Source organism: Homarus americanus, unplaced genomic scaffold (assembly GCF_018991925.1).
Source record: "Homarus americanus isolate GMGI-L3 unplaced genomic scaffold, GMGI_Hamer_2.0 scaffold43456, whole genome shotgun sequence".
NCBI classification, from domain to species: Eukaryota; Metazoa; Arthropoda; class Malacostraca; order Decapoda; family Nephropidae; genus Homarus; species Homarus americanus.
Window position 1 is genome coordinate 665,464 of NW_024713945.1, and position 18,544 is coordinate 684,007.

The following is an 18,544-nucleotide window of genomic DNA, read 5'->3' on the forward strand; positions in this document are numbered from 1 at the left end:
TAAAGAATTCCCCGTTTAGATGGCAGAAGCAAAAGTAAACAAGAAACATTCAGTCTGCAGTTCATTTAAAAAAATCTCAATTGTGAAGGAAGAGCATACTGTACTTCCTATATGTTAATAATGAGGTCTGCTCGGCAAAGAGTATGGATGGTAACATGAAGATACATACAAGAGCAGGTCATGAGGTTTTAATTAACTGATAGTGACAGATGATCAATTAAGAGCTGTAATTCTTCACTTGATGAAAAAACCCTTTACATACAGGGTCACCGATCACTTTTACATTCATTCATAATTTTTACTACGTACTACAGTATAGTAAACAAACGGCCTTGAGTTGCCAACTGTCTCCAGCAGTGTTCTAAGTAGCTTGAACGAGACTGTACATATCATGTGTCTGAGGTGTCTCCGTAGATGTGAGTGTATTAACGGAATTAATCTCAATTTAGCAAACTACAGGTAGTTCATTAAATTGAGTAAAAAATAACGGACAAAATTCCTTCTGCTAAATCGAGTATATACTGTACTGTACTTTATATATTAATAAAAAAGAAAGAAATTATTACCTGAAGGCTACCTGTGGTATAAACACTATTGGTATGTTTACTACTTTATGTCTTTAATAAAAAATAAAAATAAATTATTACCTGTGGTATAAGAACTATCTTGGAATTCTCCCGTCACCCACTATATACTGTATACTATTTGTACCAAGTTTTTTTTGGAATTCTGTTGAATAATATTGGACGAGTAATTTTTACAAAATTTTGATTATAGATACATAACATTTGATTACAGTCAGTTCATAATTACACACACATACACACCAACCCCTGTTCAGGATGGAGGGAAAAAAAATCAGGTACCACCTTGCTTTGAAGACAAATACCATTTGTGATCTGAAATATATATATATATATATATATATATATATATATATATATATATATATATATATATATATATATATATATATATATATATATATATATATATATATATATATATATATATATACAGGTATATATACAGTATATATAATGGTTTTAAAATGGTGGTAATAATGATGAGGAAAGAATAAATTTTCAAGGGTATCAAATTAATCATATATCTAAAATCAGTGGTTCTTGAATTATGGGTCGCCGAGCATTTTGAAAGGGCTGCAAGATGTTGAACCGTTCAATTTGGTCATGAGACCATTACGATGGTTGTCAAGGCTACAAAGTGCAAACACTTCACTTCTACTAGTCTTAATTTTTCTACTGACCAGAAAACATACCGTGTCACTCGTGAAGATGGTTGGTTTGTTATAATTTTTTTTAAAACACTTGCTTAATTATGTATGGGAATGTAGTTTTTATCACTTACCGGGGGTACTTTTTATTGTCATATTTTCATGCTGTAACCAATTTTGTAATAATTTGCTCCTTTTTCCCCCTCCATTTTGTCGCTCTGTTTGTGTGTTCTTTGCGTCAAAGGCTGCTAAGTTAATCCTGCATTTTTTTTTCAGCATGGTGGAAATGTACAATGAAAGACACGTGAAATTTGGTGAAAACATATGCCGAAGGGCTAAGCTTTTGGTGCGCTCTGCCTTGAGGTAGGGGGCTCTCATAATGTTGCATGAGTTATATTTAATCTTCAGACAAAACCGCGACACAACTTTTGTCTTTGATTGTACTTTCAAATGTACATTTTTAAATCATGGATTCACTCAAAAAATATGGTTTGGCTGGTTCAAGGACAACTGCCCCCCATTGCCAGTGAATAACTAGCACAAAACATGGAACTAACTTAACTTTAACTTAACCTAACCTAACTTTAACTTAACCCTAATGTAACTTTAACTTAACCTAACCAATTTTTAAATATTCAATATGACTGATCCACAATTTTTTTCATTTCACCATAATTTTTTATCAATATTTTTCTAATTTCAGATTTGTAGTGTTAAAAAAAAAAGGTATGAGTTGTGTATTTTGTGTACAGGTAACTTGCGTTTTACGCGAGTTTGATTTAAGCGTTAATACCAAAAGCTAGTTTACGCACACATATTTTTGAAATAACGTGCTCAAGACAGTTTAAATTTGCTGCGCGTATTCACCTGGTCGCCTGGCAGTGGAGTTGCGTGTGATGCCTGGTGAGGTGTTTGTAAGTATGTAAGTTATTACTATAAAGTTGCAGTCATCAACATCAACAATTTTAATATTAGTATTAATAATAATAATTATTATAATAATGTAATAATAAAGATTTTTACTACTAATGATGAAGATAATGAAGTATTCTGTACAACAACTGTGACGACGTCCAGCAAGCTTCCCACGTATCGCTTTCTCAGTTCACACCAGCACTACTTTTTCTCTGTGCTCTCATTTGCATTGTGTGTTTATCACGTATCTTTTTAGTGTTAAACACTGTTATCCCATTGAGCATGTCTGGAAAATGTCCATCTGCCTCCTCTGGGGTGCCTAAAGCTAAAAAGGCATGAAAAACAATCGCAATGGACATGAAATTAAATGTGATCACCCGCCTTCAGAAAGGAGAGCGCGTGTCGGAGGTTGGCTGCGTGCTTGGTTTAAGTGAGAGCACTGTTCGTACCCTGTGCGGTATACGATGGTTCCCCTAACCTGTACCATTTACATGTATCCTTATGGGAAAATTGCTAAATTTATGTGTTTTTTAATTAAGTGGTGGTTTTCAAGAACGTAACCCCCGCGTAAAATGAGAGGTGGGTGTATATAATTATTACTACAAATAAAACATGAAAATAAAGCATTAATTCTTAGTGTTCCATGTTTTGTGCCAGTTATTCACTGGCAATGGGGGTTAATTGTCCAGGGGCAGTTGTCCTATCGGGGCAGTTGGCGGAGGACAATTGTCTGGGGAAGGTTCTCGAGTTGAAATGGTTGCTCCATGTGGCCTACTTTGTAAAGTTATTCGATGAAATGAACTGCCTGAATGCTTCCATGCAAGGATGGGGTCACATTTTCATCAAACTCAATGACAAGCAGTCTTCATTTAAGGACAAACTGAAGTTGTGGAAAAGTAAAATGGAGCAAGGAAAAACTGGGTCTTTCCCATCCTTAAGCCACCTGTTGGAAGACTTTGAGGAAAATGCATCAGCATCGTTTGCAAACATTCATGGCAGTAACTTGGAGCACTTGAACAATCTTAGAAAAGGATTCAAACACTACAGTATATTCCTGCTGAATAACAGGAAATACTGCTGGGTTCATAATCTTTTTCAATATTAAAGACAGCACAACCTGACTGCAGCAACAACTGATAGAAATACAACATGATGAATTACTCTGCCAAAGTTTCAACCAGCAATCTCCATCAGTTCTTTCTGGGTCACACACTACGGTACAATGAAAAAGTAATCGTTGCTGCTGAAGCTCTTAAAGTCCTCCAACCATTCATAACCATGTACCTTTGTGAGGCAGGACTTAAACATTAATAATGACAAAGACGAATCTTTGACATAGACACAGCTTGTCTGCCACAACACCTCACTTTGAAGGCAAAACACTGTCATTCCCCTCATTAATTGGAGTTACATTATTTACATTTCATGATATTATATTATTAGTTTAAGCTATATTATATTATATTGCTCTAATGCTTTTATACTGACACACTAACAAAACAAATATAATAATTTTTTGTAATTATAATACTGTACAGTATGGGTCGCAAGCATGCCTGACCGGATCAAGTTCTGTGTCACAAAGAAACAAGTTTAAGAACCACTAATTTAAAGGTGAAAATTAAATTGTATGGAACTTGGCTCATCTTTGAGCGAGTTAGTAGTTCTTCATGAATTATATTAGCACACATTATGGTAACAAGTTGTAGGAAGGCGAAGAAATTTTTTAATTTCATCTGGATTGGAGGGACAGCAATGTGGCATTTCTCTCTTCAATTTGAGACTGATCTCTTTCATCATCTGTAAATAAAAGTGTTTTAACTGTATAGTATAGAAATTTTGACATACCGTTAATACCATGCAATATCTAAATACAGTACAGTTGTTTAAATGTTGCTTAAACAAATTCTATAACTAAAATCGAGCAAAAACTTGAAGTAGATTATCACACTATCTAAACGAATAAATCAGAATCAATAGTGCTGACAAGAAAAAATGAAGTCCTGTTTTGAATAATTCTCTCAATAAAAATGGGATCTGTTTATGTTGGAAACCAGGTGAGAATCTTCCCCAGGTAGTCCAAACACCTGAGCTTGTAAAACAAATCCAAATTTGATTCTCAGCAACATGCTGTCAGTAATAAGAGTCCATTGCTAACACATATATTTTGGATTTTTTTTTAATTCATTCTCATGATTCTATCATACAAGTGTTAAGTTCTCAAACTCTATTACATATCAATCAAAATCACCTAATCCATAACTACAGTATAGTGATACAATTATTCTTGTCTACAAACTAGTATGGCATCCACAAACAGTGCATGCACCATCAATACTAAGTCTAATAACAATTATGGCATGTTTCATCTGTACACAACATCTTGAAAGATGTAAAAATTCCAACAAATTCCATGTGTATCTTTCTCTTTTACAGGAACACATACAGTTGGGTCTTCATTTACGCGATCAATTGAACCTGCGGAATACCGCGTAAAACGAAAATGCGTAAATGAAATAACAGAACGTATGGGATTAATTGAAATAGAGACTGGGCCAACCCCCAAACTCCACTTTTTCCGACACAATACGTACGTTGTAGTAAAAATAGTATCTTAACTTTATGATGGTATGCACACACACATAATATAGAAGAGAAATATCATTAAGAGAATAATATACTGTACCAGGTAAAAGAAAAATCAAGGTTTAACACTAATGTTAGGTTAGGTTAGAAAAAATCAAGGTTTAACACTTACGTAAGGTTAGGTTAGGTTACAAAAAAATCAAGGTTTAACACTTACGTTAGGTTAGGTTTAACACTTACGTTAGTAGAAGAGGTGGGTCGGCGTACGGGAATGGCGGCTGGTTCCGAGGCAGAGGGCAGATTACTGGCCCTCAGGTGAATCACTATCACTATCCACCATAGTTGTCAGGGCCTCCCTGACAAATCCCTCAAAGTCCATAGCGTCACTGTCACTTTCACTGGCTTGGGCTGGCTGTGGTGGGTTGCAGGCGAAGAAGTCCGTGATGTTACGCTGACGGCTAGTGTTGATGTTGTCGTGATACACCTTGATGTACGGCTCCATAGTCTGCAACAGCTGGTTATTGAAGACTTCATAGCGGTTATCGTCAGGGTCGTTGGAAAGGACGAGCTTGAGTTTCTCTGCAAACTCGATGGCATCCTTAACATTACCATGCGTTAACTTGTGTTCTTCTCGGGATGAAGCACCACCTGCATCTTCACTGACGTCATCGTCTTCTAACATCTCGTCGGCAGTCACCTCAGGATCCCTTATCACCTCCATTATGTCATCTTTGGTGGTCTCGGAGAAGCCTGCAGCTGTAACACTCTGCGCAGCTTCTCTTGCAAGGTCCATTGCCACTGCAACAGACTGAACCTCACCAGTCACAGGTTGACTCTGCCTCCCACCTGGGATACCTTGCAACACATGCCGACATGCGTGACGAATCGTTGCTACAGACAGCTGATCCCATGCCCCCACCAAGAAATCAACAGCTTTCTTGACGTTAAATTTCTTCCAAAACTGTTTGACACGAACTTCTTGATCTGCCAACTCTTGTTCCTCGTCCTCGTCGCTCTCGCTATCGGTGTCACCCAGGTTAAGCAACTCATCCTTGGTGTTGGTACAGTCGTTCAGGAGCTTAAACTTCTTTGTAGAGAATGCAGCCTTAACGTTGCATATCAACTCCTGGTCCATGAGCTGGATTAACGACGTAGTGTTGGGAGGAAGGAAGACCACTTTTACGTTGGGGTGACGATTCAACAGTAGGGGCGAGTGTCCTGGTGCGTTGTCAAGGAGCAACAAAATGTTGAATGGAACATTCTGTTGCTTGCAGAATTTCTTGACGTTGGGAACGAAACAGTCGTCAAACCAAGAGAGGGACAGAGCAGAGAACATCCACGCCTTATGTGCGGTTAGCCAGTGGACATTTAGCTTGGTCATGTCCATGTTCTTGTAGGCGTGTGGCTTGCGGGCTGTGTGGATCACCGATAACTTGAGTTTACAGGTACCGGAGGAATTGGTGGTAAACAGGACGGTGATGCGCTCCTTCTGCAACTTCTGGCCCCAACACTTGTTGGCAGACTTGACAACGAAGGTCTTGGAAGGTAGCTTTTTCCAAAACAGACCGGATTCATCCATGTTGAACACCTGGTCGTCGGTGTACTGTCCTTCCTCCATAACTTCACGTAAGAATGGAGGAAAATCACTAACGGCAACACGGTCAGCACTCGCTCCTTCACCACCAATGTTAATGTTGGTGATCTTGTTCCTCTTCTTAAACCCTTGCAGCCACCCAGAGGAAGCATGATTTGGGCTCTGCAATTCCCATCTTACGTGCCACTGCTACGTACAGTTCACGTGCGTACTCTTGAACCGACCGCGTGTTCACCGCCATGTTCCGTCTTGCCTGACGAATGAAGTAGCTCACAAGTAAATTCTCCGTCTTGAGCAGCACTTTGTTCTGGCAGTACTTCACCATTGAAGCACCTGCAGACTTTGTGATGTTCATGTGTTCTTTTATCTTGGCTGCATCCTTGTTGATCGTCCTGATAGTAGATTCGTTCACGCCATGCTGACGCGCCAAATCAACCTGTCTCGTTCCTTTTTGTAAATCTTGTATGATCTTGTACTTCACTTCGTAACTTAGGGCACGTCGAATCTTCTTTGGCTTAGGGCGCCTGGGTCCAGGTAATGGGGGTCCAGTGGAAGCCATTCTTACAAGATTATCGGAACAATAGAACACAGTTTACACGGAGTGACTGCGAGGAGAGTAACTGACGTGGCTAGGTCAAGCGCCTTCTTCCCTCCCGTGGCAGGGCACGTCATATTACATTAAACCAATCACAGCTAGCAGCGGAGGGAGGTAAGGATGTGTGGCCCAATCACAGTCTGATACATCATATGACGTCACCGATAACGCAACAGAGACATACACTGCGCAACCTACTCGCGCCGCTTATCCAAGCATGGCAGGATGGCGGGAGGTTTGAATCCAAAAATGGCGCGGCGCGGCAGGACCGCCAGATGCTCTCCGCGTAAATGACCAAATTTACCGCGTAAATCAAGCATTTCAATTCTGGCAAGGCACCGTGTAAATCCAGACTCAACTGTACAATATTGCTCGTTATGCAGGTCCTTATTGTGTTGATAAATTACTAGTGTATTTTTAATACAAACTCATCAGGTATTAAGATATTTTAATATATATATATCTAGAGAATATTTAGCCAACTTATTCCTCCCTGGGTGGAAGTTGACTTGAGTGTTGTGTGGAACTTGGTGTGTACCATATTTAAAATGGTAATTCATGTGTAGGTGGACTTCCCATCCTGATGGGTAGGTTATTATTGCATTATTTATTCTTTCTTGTATTTTAATGTTACTTTTGGGAAATACATTTGTCTCCAGGAACATAATGGCATATTTATTATGTACCAACAACCCTTAAGTAGCTAAGGCTTCCATATTCTGTCCCCATATGTCCAAAAATGGAATGCAAGGAACATGAAATGTCAACTGATGATGGCTGCTATCCCAACAGCTAACCTCCACTGGTGAAGGTCATAGTTTGTGTTAAGAGAATGGCCATTAAAGATTTGAAATACGGTGACTCAATTTATGATGTTAAATTGAAAAATACATCCCTGTCTTAAGACGAGGCTTTACTGAACAGTACAGTAATCAATTTTGTATTGTTACCTTGCGATTGATCCGTGAAACTTCCTCATGAATAACAATACGTTCTGGATAATCACGGCCAATAATACACTTCACCTTCTTCTGCAACTTGCGTGGGGCCTTCCATGGTTCAAATATATATTCTTGGGGCATTGAAGCTAACTCAGGCACATAGCGTCTACAAAGAAAGGAAATCAGAAAAACTAGCATTACAAATACTGTTATGTTCCCATAAAAATTATTTAATTAATGTTACAGTTGAATTTATAACAAAGTATTACCAGGAGATGAATGAAAAATGGAAATCTGTATACTGGAATCATTCAAGTGGATAAAATATCGCTTGTTTTCATAAAATTCTATTACCTGATATAATCACCAGTGGGTTCTACTCTTCTCCCATAGTTGACTGGGCAAATACAAGTAGAACAGTCCAGCTGTCGCTCAAAGGCAGATGAGCTTACCCACATCCAGTTACCAGCAGATACTGACCAATCTGCATCAATCAGGTATTTATAGAAAACCTGAAAATTAATAAAAAGTTAAGTTCAGTAGTCCAATCTTAATAACTACACAGAGAAAAAAAAATCAAGGTACAGTATTAATAAAATCTTATGAATATTGTAATGGGAGTTTGATATCATAAACATTTCGAAGTTTGGAACAAATGGTGCAGAGCACTTCCGGGAATGAGAGATTTCCGGATAACGAGACGACTCTCTCAAAGCCGGAAAAAAATCCCTCATACCTGGAATTTTCCGGGTAACGGAAAAATGTTCTTGGAAGTTCCAGAATGACACATTATTTCATCTCTCAAAGCCGGAAAAAGACCTCTCATACCTGGAATTTTCCGGGTAAAAGAAATATATTCTCGTAAGTTCCAGAAATTGATCATTTCATCATCTCTTGAACCCAGAAAAATATCCCCCATCCCCGGAAAATTCCAGATACGTATTGGAAAAATTTTCTTGGAATTTCCGGAAAATGCTCCAGATTTTCACCCCTCATACCCAGAAAAAATGCCCCAATCCCCAGAATTTTTCGGGTACTGGGAAAATTTTCTCAGAGTTTTCCAGAAAATGTGCCCCTCAGAAAAACGTGCCCAAAGATGTAATTTTTCAGAAAATTCCAACTTTGGGAATGATTTTCCGTGAAAATTTCAATTTCGGTTATCGGAAAGTTCCGGGTTTGAGGGATTCTGGCTAACAGAGATATTATTATTGCACGCACTTATTTTTAAGAGCAACACCCTTCTGGGGAATACTCATTTGTAAAGGCATCCCTCAGGTTACTGGAGGATTATGCTCCTGAAAAGTTGTCAATAACCAAAAATCTGTTTTCCCATTGACCCTCATATATAACTGGAAATGTGTTCTATGGACAAAAAATCCCCTTCATCCTGGGAAAAACAAAACAAGATCTTATTTAAATAAAAATTTCAATGGATTTTTTTTTAAATGAACAAATGATTACAGGTACTGACCCGTGATATCAGGTTTCAGAAACCAGATACAGTACAGGTATTGTATGTACAGTATTATTGAAAATTGAAAAATTTCTAAAGTGGGTTAAGTAAAATTTTATTTCCTGTTATGTTATGTTTTGCTTCAACACACTCACACAAACTTAGTTGAATGTTTGTTTTATTTCTAAAATTACAAAATAAAGCAAATGTACTGCACTTTAAATGAAAAGATACAATAAATGCAGTATTTATTGAAGTTGTGAGTTCCCTTTATGCGAGTTAAAAGGATTTTTGTATACTACAGTATGAATATCACAGTAGCTTCTCACCCAATACCTCGATTACCTAGTGTTATTTATTTATACAATATTAATAAAATATTCTAAGTGTGTTCACATAGCTTTTGGAATTACTGTATTATTGGTCAATATAAACCAAAGAATAGAGGTAATTTGTATGTCAGATGCTGCTTGCTGTCACATGGATTCCTACAGGATGATCATAACAAACCATGGTACAATGCTGGTTGGTTGTCCAGCCACAGGATTTTGAAGGCTTAATGGTTCCTTATCGGTTGCATTAGTATTCTTTTTTGCTGTTTCCTGAAATATATAGCAAAACAAATACCAGGTGAAATATAAAAACATTAGAGAAGAAGAGTATAAAAGCATATTGTAAGGCATCTATCGCTCGCTGGTTACCCATGTGGAAATCTCTGTTAGTTCCATCACTACAGAGAGGCACCAGTAAACTCCGCCCACTGTCTCCGTCATCTCACAAATTTTCTAGGACAACAGCTGATGGAATCGAAGTAATCAATCACAATTCTAGAATAGAAATGTGACATAACCACTGAGGTTATTTAATGAGCTGCCATACCCTTCTCGACACACTTCACTTCACACCTCTCTGTCCATACTTCCAACTCAGCTCAACGTGTCAACATTGGTGGTCTACCTCTCCAGCGCATCTCCAGTCACATCACGGCCCAGTTAACTTATACTGCTAAGTTTCTTAAGTATACAGTCAGTCCAAGCTTAACGTTGTTTCGGTACTAGATCGCTAAACTTTAGAGACCAAAAATTCATCTAATGTCCCGGTGATCCTATACTACTGTACGTTGTTTTGCGTCATCACGGACTACTTTCTACGGCGCACCACCCTCTCTCGTCTGACTGAGCTATATTCTCTCAGCTTGGCGCAGAGTCTCAGTGACTCGCCACCCTCCTCTGCTCCCACCCTTCTCCTCCGCTCTTGCCATACTCCATCCCCTCCCGCCACCCGCCTCCTATGCCTCACTACCCACCACACACTCGCTCTACCACCTCCACCCTTCGGTGAGTATCAATGCAAACTTACTAGTTGTATATGTGTCATGGGTTACGTTAGGCTTACCCACGCAACCAACTCCAAAGTTTGTTTTACTAGAGATAAGGCACCCGGCGAGGCAAAACTGGGACATATATTTTCCATTAGTGGTATGTTAGCCAGCCTTCGGGGGCAGTGAGACAGTGTTGTACTGTTCATCGCCTCGCACCCAAAAACCTCATTCTAAATAGTATCCCCTTGGCCATGGGTTAGGCAAGATGCCCACCTCCTCCCTCCTGAAGGGAGCGGGACACCACACGGAGTCCTCCACTGCCACTCCGTCCTGTGGACCGTCGTCGACACGAGACTAAGCGTGTTAACCTAGGTTGTTATCCCCGTGGAAATATCACGTGTGGGTGCCTGGTTGCAACAAGAGCAATCCGGGCTGGCCTATCAAACCTACAGTAAATGGTTAATCAATTCACGCTTAGAGTTCTCCTGCACGACACCCCATCTACAGTGACTGTGATCGACACGTGACTAAGTGTGTTAACCTAGGTTTGTTATCCCCATGGAAATATCACGTGTGGAAGACTGGTTGCGATAAAAGCAATCCAGGCTGGTCTATTCCACCTTAGTGGTTAATTCAAGTCACGCTTACCAGTTCTCCTTGCCGCGACAACCGTCTACAGTGACTGTCAGTGACGTGAGACTATGTGTGGTAACCCAAGAGTACTTTTTGTTGTTATTCCCCGTGGGAATAAGTTCTTGTGCGGAAGCCTGTTGCAACAAAAGCAATCCAGGCTGGCAGTAAATGTATCCCTTGAAGAATTAAGGCTCTATTAAGTCATCCCCATAGTAGAGTAATCACGTGTGTTCCCAAGTTGAAAATTCCCACTTTTAGAAGATTAATTCTATTACAGCGTGAATGTGAGTGACTCATATATCCATGCAAATTGTAAATCATTGTATGGAAGCTTGACAAATAAATGTAAGTGCAATTATCTGCCCGTATCTGTGATCCTATCTTATTATTACTAAAGGTAATGACTGATTGGTTATGACAACGTATAACCAATAACTTAGATGGATGTTGGAAATTAATGGAATTCATTAAATCATCATTTATCAAGTATAAATCATGGAATGTCGAGTGGTGGAGTGAACTTCTACGTAGATACGCCATAATCTCCTGTAAGTAACCAGTGTGAAGGTATCGAATTCTACGGTAAGAAATAAGAAACACAACATATTATAATCTTTATATAATATAATCCACTCTTACTACCACCGATATACCAAAACCATGACAATATGTATGCACTATTTTCTATAGATATGGCAATGATTTTCTTTATATGTAATGTATTTCATGGGGCAAAGAGAGGCTCAGAAACGTAACTCCCATATTTTATCTATTTCTTATGGGGAAAATTGATCCGCTTAACGTTGTTTTGTATAACGTCGCGTTTTTAGGAACGTAACCCCGACATTAAGCGAGGACTTACTGTATGTCTCTTAAGTCTAGGGATGTGCCAGCCTTATAGACAAGTTAGTGTAACAATTGTGTGTCCTACTGTGTACTTTCCCAGTGATTTTCTATACTAGGACACGAAACTCTTTATTAGCCAGTGATCTTACTGTTATGAGCTCTACCCCAATTCATTTTCTCTTTTGTAATAGGATTTCATTAACTTTTGTATAACTTCTTATTTGTGAGTATAATTTGTATATAGTATTAATTTTTAGTACAGTACAGTTGTAAGAAAATTACCATACCTGTTTAACTATCCTCATAAGTGATGTCTGAGCCTAGCCTAGTGGCATTACATCTATTATTTTCTCGGGAACACAACTAATTGTTCACAAGTGGAACTTATGTTTAACTTTCTTACCTAATCTTAGTATTTGAGTATGTTAAGAAATCTGTATTCATTAATTTCTTTAATCTGTTAATCGTAAATACTACCCAGTGATAATATAGGGACCAGTACAGATATCCCTCGATTTATGATCTCCCTATCTATGATATTCTGTTTTAACGATGGTGATGTATTATGACCCCCCCTCCCCTCAATTTGCAATGTAAACAATCCACATGATCAATGGTTATCATCCAGCCAATGCGGAATATGGAACGCATCTCTCAGTTCACTTGTCAGCTGTGGTCTACAGTACCAAGATTTGTTCCATGGTGATTGCACATGGCCATGATCGTGTTGCTCAATGATTATCGGTCAGATAAGTTCTCAGGTAACCTGTATTGATAGTGCTCAAGTGTGTTATATGTATGATTATAGTGTTGTGTGTTTTTTAAAGTAAACCAAGTTATGGTGGATGTTGGAAGGTGTACTGAGTTGAAAGTACAAACTGAGTGGAGTCATGGAGCTGATCCTTGTAGTTGTGTGTTACTGAAAGTAGTCTTAAGTCTAACTTCATTTTAATAAAAAAAATTTATTGTATGTGGGGGGTATCATTCTCCCGCAGTTTTCACATTTGTCTCTTCCCATATCTTGGTAGCAGTACAGTATTACTGTAAACCCCCGTGTCCTAACCCTCGAGCCATGCTACCACAGGTCAGAGGTTAGGGGGTATCTATGAGAATAAAATACAGTGGTCCCTCGGTTAACGAGCACCTCGGTAAACGAGATTTCGGTTAACGAGTTACCTTTCATAAGATTTTTAACTTCGGTTAACGAGCAATCCCTCGATTAACGAGTTTCTTACGAGCCGACCTCCACATGTTTTAGCTTGCATTTGGCGGTCCACCATCTGTAGTATTAGTCCGCCAATACAGTAATCGGTTCTAGGGCTTAAATTCCTTACCCTTTTAGTAAATATCAAGAAGTTTATACTATTCAATCATTTTAAAAGTTTAATATTAAATTTTTTAGTCATTTTAACAATTTTTGAACATAATTGAAGGTAGGGTCACTAGTTTGTGGCACGCCATCCAGCCTGCCAACACAGCATACAGGCGTCAGTCTTTGTGTCTTTTCAGTGGAGGTAACATCTTGCTTGAGACTCTCTTCAACTAAACGCTTTTTTTCTGTGTTTGCAAGCAAATTATTGGTCATTTTGAAATTTATTTTACATATTGACAATATATAATGCAGTGCAGTGTTGATTTAAAGAAAATAATCTTGAATTACACCAAGAGAACTAAAATTTTATGGGTGAAATGGCGCCATGGGGTGACTTCTCTTCCACCCCAATGCCTTCTCTTCTCCCTTCTCCTCCACCCCCATTCTAATTCCCATCATCATCATCATCATCCAGGAGCCTTCTACATACACACCTCAAAGTAAGTGTACTTTTCTACCTTTTTTGTTGAATTTAGGCAATTTTCGGTGAGCTGGAACCAATTATCCAAAAACCCATTGAAACAATGGTTTCGGTTAACGAGTTTTTCGGTTAACGAGCAACCTTCTAGAACGGATTGTGCTTGTTAACCGAGGGACCACTGTAACTAAGATACAGCTAACATATAGAATTAATAAAGTAAGAAATTGAAAGAAAGAACCAATTAAGAAAAAGAGAAAAAATTGAAGTAAAATAAACAGAAGAAGAAACCCCTATACACATTCTGTAAGAATGTTTGTGTGTGCATGTATCAGAGTAAAAACAAAATAAGAAAAAAAGAAAAAGAAGACAAATATTTAACTAAAATTGCAAGTTGAAAAATACAGTAGTACTCAAACCAGCTCACAGCTTGGTAGGAGGCTGATACACCGAAGCCTAACCCCCTTCCCGCTCCCACGATCCACACTAACTGATATGGATGTAGAAAATTATTATTCTCTTTATGTTTTGATCTTATTAAAATTATTTTTGCAAGGTCTGTATGAAGATTGTACAGGTATGTGCATATAACAAAGTTAAAAAAATTAAGAATATTACATGTCAACCTGTAATTACTTGCAGTGACAGCTGGGGGTCACAACTTACTACTGTACATGTACATATCATGTAAGGTAAATTAAAATAAATCTTTATTCTGTATAAATTTATAATTTGTATAAATTTATTCATTTTATATCTATTTTTAAATTATTTGAGTTATTTAGACATTATTTAATCATTATAGCAGCAGGATATAAAACTTGTTTGGGGTCTTTAGGGGCTCAGGAACGGAAGCTTTTTTGAGGTCCCTAACCCCATTGTATAACAGTCACTGCATGTACCTGTATATAATAATGTACCTGCCCTGTCTATATAACATGCATGCAAGGTGAATGGCAATTGGGGTAGAACTGAGAACTGTAGTAGGGACGTGAACTTAATTTGTCCAGGACACATCCAGAACACGTTCATCTATTAATCAGGTTAAACCAAAAAAGGATTATGTTTTAGGTAACTTTTGATATTTATGTCATTGTCAATTAGATGTACAGTATTCTAGGTAATATACAGTCCTATACAGTCTGTACTGTATGTGCATGCCAGGGAGGTGATACAATTGCTTAATAAGGAAAAATTGGGCTTCATTATACTGTACTGTACTGTATTTATGTTGCTCCTAATGTACCACAAAGCACAATTTTAGCAAAATTAGAGTACAGGTTGTACCTCTCTAGTCCGGCATTCTGTGGTCCGGAAACTCCCGTGGTCCGGAACGATTTTAGTTTGTCCAATAGGTAGATAGGCAGCTTTTTTTTTTTTTTTTACTTGATCTTATTATTATTATTATTATTACAGGAGTATTAAATTTTTGCCCCTCAGGCCCCAATGTGGGTCAGTGACCTATGCCCGGGTGGGCTAATCCCCTTAAAAAAAAAAAGCCGCGGGAAATTAAGGTTTGTTTACATCCGGCAGTTCGGCTGCTCTCTCTCTCTCTCTGCTTGTCTATACAGAGTACAACATTTAACCCTTCAATATATATGAGCAGTAAATAAGTGTTGCTTTCATATTCTTATGTAGAGTAATGACGATATATTTTCACATGTGCGCACTTACATACGAGCAGTCTCACTTTTTTTTTTACCATTAATGGTTAGCTACTTATATTGTTCCATTTATTAACATTAAATAACATTACAGGTACTTCAAGCAACCATATTCATTTTTTACATTAATTTTACTACAGCTAAACTCAGGGTCTTATTTTCTTCAGTTTTATATGTAGAACCAATCAGTCACTGGTTTCGTAAGCTTTAACATAAACAATGCCGGCAGCCGTCTCGTCTCCTCTAATATTCCACGTATTATTAATAAATTGTATTGTTAATTTTGCACACACGTACATTAATTCAATAAAAACAAATTCAGAAACATTAATTAAAATATATATGAACAGTAAATAAGTGTTGCTTTCATATTCTTATGTAAAGTAATGATGATATGTTTTCACGTGTGCGCATGCGCACTTACATATGCGATCTCTCTTTTTTCTTTACCATTATCGTTAGCTACTTCTATTGTTCCATTTATTAACATTAAATAACATTACTTAAAACAACCATATTAATTTTACTACAGCTACAACCAAGGTCTTATTTTCTTCAGTTTTATATGTAGAACCAGTCAGTCACTGGTTTTGTAATCAACGAATACAATGCTGTGTCATTTCCTCGTGTGTTTTAATATTCTACGTATTATTAATGAATTGTATTGCTCATTTTGCACACATAAACATTAATTCAATAAAAAAGACATTCAGTAATAAACAATAATGAATCTTTTGTACATAAGAGAAATGACGCTGTTTACACGATTATGCACGTCGTCTGCACGTTGGCGGGCCGTTCAAACCCGTCGAAATTCAAGTTTCCGCCGTCAAAATTTTTATTTATTTATTTTTTGTGTGTTCCAATAAAATACGTTAAGAATTAAAAACTCGCGAAATTTGAGAAGCTACTATACGACATTTAACCCTTCAATATGTCTTCAAAGAGACCATGATGCAGAGAAAGTGGTGCTAGTGCTTCCAAGCATAAGCACAAGTCACTATCTATCCAGGAAAAGGGTGAATTTCCATGGTCCGGCACCGGTCAGGTCCCGAGGTTGCCGGACTAGAGAGGTACAACCTGTACTGTATAACTTTGTGTGTCTCAACATCAAAATAAATTGAATAAAAATAGCAGATAAAAAATCAGCATTTTTCACTTACAGTACTATACTGTTACTTATATAGACAGTCTAGCTTGTCTTAAAAGATTTGGTAACATTGTGAGCAGGTGCCACAGTGCTCTAAGCCAACCAGTTGTGTATAAGCTTTCCTGTACCATCCCTGTTAATTTAGTTTACAGGTAGTTTTAATGTTATGACTAACCCTCACAGGTGTGGAAAAATTGGTAAGTTATATTCATTTTCCCCCCATTATTTTTTTTACTCTGGTAGCATTTGAAAGATTTTTCATTAATGCAATTTTCTTTCCTTATCTTAAATCCTGCCCCCATAATTTTCAGATTTTGTTGATGCTAATTTCTGTAACTCAGGGGTTCCTTTACTTTCCACATCATGACAGGAACAGTTACACTGACAGACATAGAGTACAATACAAGCAAACTTAAATGAGGTCATAACTAATGAAGAAACTGCCAGATGTATTGCATGCCTTATAGAAAGCCTACCTTCAGTCCTGCCTCCCAAGAGATCCACAGGTCACCTCTGGTCAGAAAACATGCTACTGCTGTCCTACACACATGGTGGATCCATCCTTCCTGAAATTTAAGCACCATCATGTTCAACAGTTTTCATGGGTCAATCATACACATACTTGAACTCTGCTTGTGTTAGTGTCCAGCTCTTTCCTGTTTATTAACAAGACTACATCTTTCTTGTGTAAAGCATTTACAAATACAGTGCTGTACAGTAATATACTGTGTGTGTGTGTGTGTGTGTGTGTGTGTGTGTGTGTGTGTGTGTGTGTGTGTGTGTGTGTGTGTGTGTGTGTGTGTGTGTACCGAATGGGGTAACCTCAATGCTATCATCACAAAAACCTGCAGCGACTCCCTCAGCCAAATCAAAAGAAAACACCAGGAATGGTTTAATGAAAATAACATTGAAATTGATGTACTCTTCAATGGTAAATGTGCTGCTTTCACTGACTGGCAGAACAACCCTCAGTCTTGGACCAAAGCTGATACCTTACGCCAGAAGAAAGCAATGGCCCAGCGCAAACTTTGCAATCTAAAGAATGAATGGTGGAAAAATAAAGCATCTTTAACACAAAAATTTGTGTATCAACTTTACGAAGCATGAAATTTTCAATACCACTAAAACAATGTATGGCCCAACTACTTATGACATTTTTCTTGATTCTCTACCTTTTTGTACTTCCTGATCCACAAAATCCTGCTCGAGGGTTTATTCAGAGTATCAGGGTAGTGGAACATAATACACCACAACTCGGGTTTGGTTCATATTGTTGTGTGGGGAGCAAGACACTATAGGTCCAGCAATACATTTAAGAGTCTTTAAGTTTATTAATCATCTCTAATGACACCTCCACCACAAGGCCCACATCTGCTCGGGGTACAACTTTTGGTGCAGATCTACATATTGTACTTGTACAATATCTTGGTAAGTTTGAAATAATGAATATACAGTATGTATCTTCATATAAATTAGTTCAATATATTTCTCGTCATTAAAAGTCATCCTAACGATTATAAATAAACTCATTTAGAAATACATAATTACTTCAGGACGAAGTCGGACAGATTTGCAATAGCCAATCAGCTGTAACTCTTGAAGAGGGGGCGGGGCATCTCTTCTCAGCGGGGAAAAAGGGCACTATAGTGTTATGAGTCACATCAAGTCACAGGGTGAAGGATGCTGTCACTGCTGTGCCTAGGTGTTAAAAAGTCAGATGTTTGTAACTTTGGGACTTACTGTGTCTAAAGTTCTCTGTTCTGTATTTTTAACTACCACACAGTACTATCAGTAACAAAAACTTCTATTGGTTTGAGTCAGG

General features: G+C 37.9%; 1 protein-coding gene across 4 annotated transcripts in view; it reads right to left on the reverse strand.

Moving 5' to 3' along the window:
- Window positions 1-2,275: 2,275 nt before the first annotated feature.
- The window catches only part of LOC121875146 (cryptochrome-1-like), a 40,144-nt gene continuing 23,875 nt past the window's right edge, over window positions 2,276-18,544 (reverse strand). For 2 of the 4 annotated variants that reach the window (XM_042379577.1, XM_042379567.1), the window contains exons 10-13: window positions 17,199-17,288; window positions 8,220-8,377; window positions 7,875-8,031; window positions 2,276-3,949 (exon numbers count right to left, since the gene is read on the reverse strand). In XM_042379577.1, coding sequence (XP_042235511.1) covers window positions 3,830-3,949; window positions 7,875-8,031; window positions 8,220-8,377; window positions 17,199-17,288 — 525 coding nt within the window. In that variant the 3' untranslated portion in view covers window positions 2,276-3,829. Of the gene's footprint in view, window positions 3,950-7,874; window positions 8,032-8,219; window positions 8,378-8,613; window positions 9,921-17,198; window positions 17,289-18,544 lie in introns of those variants that run through there. The other 2 variants (XM_042379594.1, XM_042379585.1) reach the window with 2 other exon arrangements.